The following is an 8,893-nucleotide window of genomic DNA, read 5'->3' on the forward strand; positions in this document are numbered from 1 at the left end:
ATGAGCATTTTGACATATTTATTTTCAAGATTGGACTGAAAAAATATGTTACTGCAGATTTTCAGACTTTCACAGCTAAAAATATAATCCTAGTGGCAAGGTGCAAATTTGGTCTCTACTTTGTATGCTGATATAATCAGTCAATTTCATCTTCCATCTGCACAGCTGTTTTACTGTCATCGGAAATAAGGTTTCTGAAATGACAGAGCTAGGAAATACCTCTACCTTGTCAAATAATTGGTGATCTTCTTCTTCTCTTGTCTCATTACATGAGATGAGGAGTTGCTGATCATCATTAGTGGTGTTCCTCTTTTTAGCTGAATAAACAGCCCGCACTGCCCTCTGGTGTCTGAATAAGACAGACAACTTACTTTATGAGCCTCCATCAGAAAATTTAACATGATGTCATGTGGCTGCTGAAATATTCAGGAATGACTGGCCGGAACTGCTGTACCTTCACAGGCTTACATGAGGTGAAATTCTTCCAAAGTTCAAAGAAAAATCTCTCAAACACACACACCTACCTACTGTGTGTGTCTGACTCTCCTCTCTCAAAGGAGCCCTGAGGGTGGGTTTATCCTGTGACGGTCATTCCTATGCGCTCCACTGCATTCCTGCAGCAAGATAAGCCGCATCCCGTGCCTGGCAACGGTAGCATGTGACCAGCTTGTGATGCCGAAGCTTGCGCAGATGACTTTCTACCCTGAGCTCGAAGGTGCCGGTCTGGAGGCCCAGAGGAGAAGCATGTGGAGGAAAATCTCCCTTATTCTCTCCTCCTAGAAGTTTCCACATACGCAAGTACCCTGTGCATTATGACAGGGATAATGAGACTCAATATTAACTTTACTTCTTAGGTTGTTTTGGGACTTGAAACTTGTTACACATTTCCCAAACCCTAGCTTTTTATTTTTCATTTCAGATAAGTAAAGCTTTTAAACTAATTGTACAACTGATATAATATTTCTAAAGTGTTATACTGACATGACAATGTCAACAGAGTTCTCTGTGAAAAATTCCTTGGCAACACTGATTTTGACTTCATGTGTGTTCATCTCCTCTGTATCCTTTATGTTTGCAGAATATTTTATTAATACATGTTTGTCTACCAGTCAAAGCTTACATTTTTATCCTACAACACGAAAAGACCTATCTAGTAACATTAGATTAAAATGCACACTATTGTATGTTGCCCTGGTGGCAGAGATGTTCACAAGTCCTTTTGTGCAAGTCCAAGTCAAGTCATTTTTAGTTGTAATGAGTAATCTGCCACGTGAAGCCTGCCATCTGGTCTGCTTAGGAGAGTGCATTATAATAATCCAAGGAAAATAAAATACATACTCTATCTACCAGCATTTTGTAACAGCACTGATCTTTAGTTTACACTGACAAATACTCTGCTTTACTGAATTTGAAAAACCTGTATATGAACATGAAAATTTATTCAAATTATATGCTCTTAACATAACTTATTCAAGAATTTTTAAGGTGAACCAAAATCCACCTGGACACACAGAGAAATTGTTTGTTTGTTTGTTTGTTTGTTTGTTTGAAGGGCCTGAAATAGCTGTGTTTGGTGAGTACAGAAAATAAACAGTGAAACTTAAAATGAAAGGAAAAACTTTTAATTAGTTCAGACCCAATACTTGCAAGTCCAATAAATATTCCTTGCATTCCTCAATCAGCAGCAGCTGCACGTTTCCAATAAACCCAGTAAAACCATGTTGTCTGATCCCAGTTTGGTCCCAGTATAACGTCATCATGACAAAGTCACAGTTTATGGAAACTGTGTTAAATAAATGTCTTGTTCTTCTGAACACATTCAGTGAAGCTAATCTGATGGAGTTAACATTATTTTAGTACAAAGGTAGTAACAAGCTAACGTTTACACCACTGTGGCGCTAAGCTTGTTGCTAACATAGATGCTAACATTAAGCTTTCATATTACAGTGACTAACCTCTCCAGGTGTTTTTAGGTGGGTGAAGTTGGGTCTTGTGGATCTAGCATCCTGGATTTTAATACCACAGATGCTGCTTTTATACCTTTTATGCTGCAACAGATGTGTTAATCATTCTTTTGGTTGATTGCATGTGCAGATGCATCTGTGTTTGTGTGACAACAGCATTAAGTCTGGGGTAATGACAGCATGCAACACAAACAGCAGAAAGGAGATTACACAGAGAGATCATGAAAAAATAAATAAATAAATCTCAGGAGCAAATCAGCCATAACACCAAAACCACTGAGAAGTGAACATCTTGTTAATGTACAATATTCTGCTGAAAGAAATCTCCATACTGGCATTTATATGGATCCTACTTTGACACTTCCAAACATCTTAAACATTTCTGCAGACCATTCACACCCCTCACAAGGAAACAGCAGCCAATCTGGTGGGCTCTGATATCATCTGTTGAAAGTAAGTCAAATTCACCAAAACTCCACCCCACAACCAGAGTGCTCAAAGGGTCTGTTATTAACATCCCTGTGTCAGACATACATCCTCAGATGCTCGTTGTCTACACCCCACCTTCACTAGTTAGTGCTTTTTTTTTAGCAAAATGAGACGGACCTACAGAATATTTGGCATGCGGTCATAATGTTATGGTGGGTTGATTTCTGCTACAACCAGACGTCAAAAAAAAGTTTCAAACAATAGCAAAGTTTTTCACAGCTTTTTTATGGAGATCTGATGTTTTATGACAATAATGGTGCCACAACTTTTACCATGAAATCTGGAAATGTTAATGCAATTCTCCATCCCTCTGAGACCTGAACCATTTAACCACTACAGATGTTTTGATCATTTTAAACCTGTGATTTCTTGTTTGTTGTGAACAGTATTGTAAGAATAGTGTTACTTAATTAAACTGTGTCAAAGGTGAAAGTTCAGATGACATCAGAGACACAAGATGTGTTCACAGATTTACTGAGTCATGATGACTCTGTTAATTGAAGCATTCAAGTGTGATTTAGCCCTAATTTTGATCTAGCCATTGTGTAATGTCAGTTTCCCATCTCCTTATCCTATTCTCATAGTTTTTCTCGCTTTTCTATTTCATTAGCAGATTCACATTTGATCACGCATAAATTCCTGGCCAGACTTTGCCAAGAGGGCTGGGGGTTAGAGGACAGGAACACTGTGCACACACAACCACAAAAACCCACATTTCTGCCTGTAGCATAATGAGGCACAGGTCAGCTGGTCTCTTGACAAAGTAGTAATCAAGAGTATTATCCTGAGCATGTGACGTTCATATTAATGCATGCTTTTATGTGTGTGTGTGTTACTACGTGCATGAGATCACACTCTTTTTTCAGAGGACAGCCCCCAAATCAGCTCAATGAGTAGGGAGAGAACAGGAGACTTTTGGCTGGGTGTATGCAAGAGGGGTGGAAGAAGGATTGGTAGCTGGTTAGATGGTAGGTTAGAGGAGTAGCACCTTTCAAAAACCACCAAAAACTTAGACATTATAAGTTTAAGTTTTCATTCTGTCTTTTCTTCATGTTTACTACAGAAACCATCTTTTGATCAATTTTAGTTCAAGTTGTAATCTTGTATTTCTTTGCTTGCACTTCCAGGAAGTAAATTTTTTGGCATTGAATCTACTAATCTGTGCCTCTTTTGTTACCTCTAACCTTGTCAGCTGTGAAGTCAGAGAGGGCAGCAGGCTCACCATCTTTGCAACAGGAGTTTACGTCCTCACTGTGATTAAGACTGGAGTGCCTGACTCGTCACCATGAGGAGACTATATGCATCTGTTATTCTTCTGCAGCTCATTTGGATTTGTTCATGCCAATTTCCTCGCCCATGTGCCAACTCAGAGGGACTGCGAACCAAAGAATGCTGTCCAGTTTGGGAAGGAGATGGCTCACCCTGCGGGGCCCTGTCAGGTCGTGGATTCTGCACTGAGGTTTTGATCTCAGATGAGCCCAATGGGCCGCAGTACCCACACAATGGGATAGATGACAGAGAACGCTGGCCTGTGGCATTCTTCAACCGGACATGCCGTTGTGCTGGAAATTATGGAGGGTTTAACTGTGGTGAATGCAGGTTTGGTTACTGGGGTGCAAACTGTGGTGAATATAGAGAATCAGTTCGCAGAAACATCCTCACCATGTCAGCTGCTGAGCAACAGAAGTTTATTTCCTTCCTCAATCTTGCTAAAAACACCATCAGTCGAGACTACGTCATCAGCACAGGAACAAGAGCAGAGATGGGTGAAAATGGTGAGAACCCCATGTTCTCTGACATCAACACCTATGACCTGTTTGTCTGGATACACTACTATGTATCCAGAGACACCTTCCTAGGAGGGCCAGGGAATGTGTGGAGAGACATCGACTTCGCTCATGAATCAGCAGCATTTCTCCCCTGGCACAGAGTCTTCCTGCTTCACTGGGAGAATGAGATAAGAAAGCTGACAGGAGATTTTAACTTCACCATCCCATACTGGGACTGGAGGGATGCCCAGTCCTGTGAGGTGTGCACTGATGCTCTGATGGGGGGACGCAACACCCTCAATCCCAACCTCATCAGCCCTGCTTCTGTCTTCTCGTCATGGAAGGTAAGAAAAACTGCCTTGCTCCTTCACTTCTGCTGTAAGGAAAAGTCTTTATCTATTTATTATAGACTGAACATCGTTTTTGTTTTCACAAAACAAAGCCTTGTTTGTTTTTAGTTCATGCTGGAAGTCTTTTGGTTTAATTTTGGTTTATTCTATGAATCCAAAGGAATCAAAGTTGTTGTTGTTGGAATTACATAATTTTTTAAAGATTTATTTTCATTTGACACAGTGAACAGTTTTCTTTCAGAGACTTATTGTCAAAAAGAAAAACCAATTAAACACACTGAAAGAAATCCATCAGAAATCTTTGTGTCTTAGACTTCAACCAAGAGATTTTAATACAATCTCATCTTTTATAACATCTTCTGAACATCAACCAGCCTGTTCAGGGATGTTAGGTAAACAAAAACCTGTCATGTATGCTTTCAGTGTTATTTAATTTAACTTATACTAGAGTATCTTAAAAATGAAAATGTGCATATTTTTGCTTTTGTGTGTTTAGGTCATTTGCACTCAGCCAGAGGATTACAATAACCGAGAGGTATTGTGTAACGCTACTTCAGAGGGTCCACTGCTGCGTAACCCCGGCAACCATGATCCGAATAGGGTGCCACGACTCCCCACAACAGCTGATGTGGATTTTACTGTGAGCCTCCCTGAGTATGAAACGGGACAGATGGACCGATTCACCGACTCGAGCTTTAGAAACGTCTTAGAGGGTAGATACTGTTCTGTCAGGTTCTGTCATGTTCATGCACTTAATGTGACTCCTATATCAAGCACAAGTACCACATCATGAAGAGATGCACACTATTGTTAAATTAATGCATTCCATACATGATAAAGGAGGCCAAAAGTGAGGTGTGGGGGAGGGCATGTGAAGGATCAAAAGGAGCTTAAAGGTTTGCAGACCAGCTGTAAGAAAGTGGCAGAGAGAGTAAGTTGGGGCATGGAAAACAGGAACAAAGGTGTGCAAGCTGAGTGGGATTTTACAAACACATGAAGAATGAGAACTGGTTCTCAAACATTTTTTACCTGGTTAAATAAAGGTTAAAAGTGTGTCAGATGTGCACCGTTCCTGAATTTAAGTTTATGAATATCCTTGCTGTGTCACTATACCGTTGAATAAGCCTATAACCACTCAAACATACTTAAATATGAAGAAATACAGAATCTGCAACAGCAAAAAGCTTGTAAAAAGTGTCTCCAACCGAAGCAGGTCAGTATTCATGTGGGAGTGATACAGTATTTTCTCGATTTATAAAAACCTACTTTGCATTTAAGCAATATCTACAAGCAATACATAGCAAAAGTCAGAGCTTCTACCATCTGCTCATAAAAACCTTTTGTCAGTATGAAAGGATGACCACTTTCATCAAATTAAAGAATTTTCAAGACGTGAATCTGTGTTTGATACTATCAAGTACTTCTAATGTTAAAAGACCTTAACGACTTAAACAGCCCATACTGTTTTCATTTAGAGCTATGATTTATCTTAGAAGTCTACTAAAGCATGTTTAAGTACTTTAGTGGTTACAAGAAAGTGGTTACATTCTATTTATCATACAATCATGCAGCAACTCTTGTCCCCATGAGTTTGAAATGCTCTGTTAGGTTCTTTGCACCAAAAAAAGATGTAGGTAGTTCAATATAGCAATGTCTTCTGTGGGAGAAAGTAGCTGCTAGGTGTGAACTTTGTACATTTTACCTTTCAGACCTTTCATATGCACAGAAAGCATGCACTTGAACTTGTCCTCTGTTTACTTGCAATCTCATTCAAAAATTATCTCAAAATCTTCTCACTTTGTTCTGCTAGGCTCAACTTTATCCCTGTAAAATTTACTGAACCACTTGCTATTTTCCCATCCCTTTGCCTAAACCTCTGTAATGATGATTTTAACCCATTTTCCTCTTGTTATACACGTTTTTTTTTTTTTTGTTGTTTTTTTTCTATTTCCCTGTCTAATGCAGGTTTTGCTAGTCCAGAGACAGGCATGTCAGTGCCAGGGCAGAGCACCATGCACAACGCCTTACATGTCTTCATGAATGGTTCCATGTCCTCAGTCCAGGGTTCGGCCAACGACCCCATATTCCTGCTGCACCATGCTTTCATTGACAGGTAGCACATGCACATGTGCACAACAGTCTATTAATTAACACAAGGACAAATACACAAGTATGTAAAGCCCTTTGAATTGTCCTGTACATGAAATGTGCTATACAAATAAACTGCCTTGCCCTTGCCTTACACATTTTATTATAGCAGAATGGTTGCAGTCTTTTGCTGAAATGAAAGAAGGAAATGCAGGAGACAGTAATGAGTAAATGTGGTAACTGAAAGAAAGACAGAGAGAAAAGAACAACAAAACAACAAAGACAAAGGCAAATAGATCACAGAAAACTAAAAAAAATGAAAGTGTTTTTTCCTTCCACATTCTTCTGCCAACTCATCCTCATTTTCCCTTTTGTTTCTCACTTTTTTCTACAGCATTTTTGAGCGCTGGCTAAGGACCCACCAGCCTCCTCGAACCAAGTACCCTCGTGCCAATGCTCCTATTGGCCACAATGATGGTTACTACATGGTGCCCTTCCTGCCTCTCTACAGAAACGGGGACTACTTCCTCTCCAACAAGGATCTAGGTTATGAGTATGCCTACCTGCTGGACCCTGGTCAGTGCATAACTGCAAATACGCCCTCTAAATTATTAATATTATTTTACCTTTTTCATTGATATAATCTCATTCCATCTGTCTCACCACAGGCCAGAGGTTTATGCAGGAGATTCTGACACCCTACCTTCAGCAGGCCCAAGAGATCTGGCAGTGGCTCCTGGGGGCCGGGATCCTCGGTGCTTTGATTGCTACAGTTGTTGGTGTGCTGCTTGTTATTGCAAGAAGAAAGTGGAAGCGTAACCAGAGGAGGAAGAGGGTGGCCAGCTATGGAGAGAGACAGCCACTCCTTCAGAGCAGCTCAGAGGAAGGTTCATCGTCGTATCAGACCACTTTTTAACACACAGAGAACCCAACCATAAAGCTGAAAATAACTGGACAAACTTTTAATGATGCCCCCTAGATTTTAAAATATGTGAAGGTAAAGAAGAGCCAGTGAAGCGTCTTGAAGGATCACAGAACACAAACATGTAGTTCTACAGTGTCATGTCTAAGAGACACTTGTGTGTGCAGTCTTTGCCTCTGAAGAATCAGAAATTAAGTCAATTGATATCTTGGTGGTGACACTGAATGGCAAAACTTCACAAGCTGTAATTTACCCAGAAGTGTTTGATTCTGCAAAAATATCATCTTGTTTTTGCTCACTAACCTGGACAGACCTACACTTTATATAATTACTACCATGTTTTGTTACATTATATTTGAGTTCTTCAGTTTACAGGGTGCATTCTGTGTTTAAGTACTTTATAATCACTAAGGAAGGTAGGGTGTGTTTGAACTCAAAATGACTTCAGCTTAATGCAAAACTTGGAGAAAAGGAAATATTAAATCATTAAGTCAGGTCTAATTCTGATCGCTCAGGTTATTTAAAATTGGTAGTCACATTAGTTGCTTCCTTACACTGAATAAATCAAGGCAGCAATACACACACAATCCTGCACTCTCAGAAAACAAAGTACCTAACTGTACTTTTAAGGATGCAAAGTACCTTTGAGAGTACCAACCAAGTAAAAGTTCTTTGTACCCCTAAAGGTACATTTTGGTACTTCATGTGTGTGTGTGTGTGTGTGTGTGTGTGTGTGTGTGTGTGTGTGTGTGTGTGTGTGTGTGTGTGTGTGTGTGTGTGTGTGTGAAATTGCCTCCAGCTGCCCTGTGAAAAATTAAGACAAGAGGAAGTTGAAGAAATCATCTGAGCAATATAAATACAAACTACAAAGTAACATATAAAACAGAGTAATACTGGCCAAAAATATGGCCATCCACAGATAGTCGTGTAAACTTGAACCTCTACACTGTTTGCAGCGAAAACACCAATAAATGTGGACGCGCTTTCTTGTGTGTTAGCAATGGTGCTAAAAGATTAATGTTATATTGTCTGTGATCGCTCATAACAAGGAAACTGTACTGACAATTATGAATCATGAGATTGTACATGATGAATTAAAATTAAATTTGACTCAAATTTCTCCTGTGATTTTATGTCATGCTGTTAATGACAATTATTTCTTTTAAACTAAACAGTAAGAGATGCATTTTACATGTATGACTGCAGAAAAGCAGGGTTTGTTTGCTGGGTGATAAATTTATGGCTACATACATTTTACTTCATAGCACATGTCCCTGTTTTAAAACAGATATTGTTGTTTTTGGCTGAAAA

The 8,893-nt window shown here is 39.5% G+C and overlaps 1 protein-coding gene across 1 annotated transcript; it reads left to right on the top strand.

The window, feature by feature from the left end:
* The first annotated feature begins 3,738 nt into the window (after positions 1–3,738).
* tyr (tyrosinase) lies at positions 3,739–8,294 on the top strand. The gene is made up of 5 exons (XM_041994912.1): positions 3,739–4,566; positions 5,069–5,285; positions 6,538–6,685; positions 7,055–7,236; positions 7,329–8,294. The coding sequence occupies exons 1-5, from the start codon at positions 3,739–3,741 to the stop codon at positions 7,574–7,576; spliced, it is 1,623 nt and encodes a 540-aa protein (XP_041850846.1). The 3' UTR covers positions 7,577–8,294.
* Positions 8,295–8,893: the final 599 nt, after the last annotated feature.

The sequence above is a fragment of the Melanotaenia boesemani genome, chromosome 9, assembly GCF_017639745.1.
Source record: "Melanotaenia boesemani isolate fMelBoe1 chromosome 9, fMelBoe1.pri, whole genome shotgun sequence".
Classification (NCBI taxonomy): Eukaryota; Metazoa; Chordata; class Actinopteri; order Atheriniformes; family Melanotaeniidae; genus Melanotaenia; species Melanotaenia boesemani.

Excerpts from the sequence above, each read along its gene's own strand:
- tyr (XM_041994912.1), top strand. The coding sequence starts at position 3,739 with ATGAGGAGACTATATGCATCTGTTATTCTTCTGCAGCTCATTTGGATT. Across the intron at positions 4,567-5,068 it reads CTGTCTTCTCGTCATGGAAG|GTCATTTGCACTCAGCCAGA; the intron begins GTAAGAAAAACT and ends TTGTGTGTTTAG. Across the intron at positions 5,286-6,537 it reads CTTTAGAAACGTCTTAGAGG|GTTTTGCTAGTCCAGAGACA; the intron begins GTAGATACTGTT and ends TGTCTAATGCAG.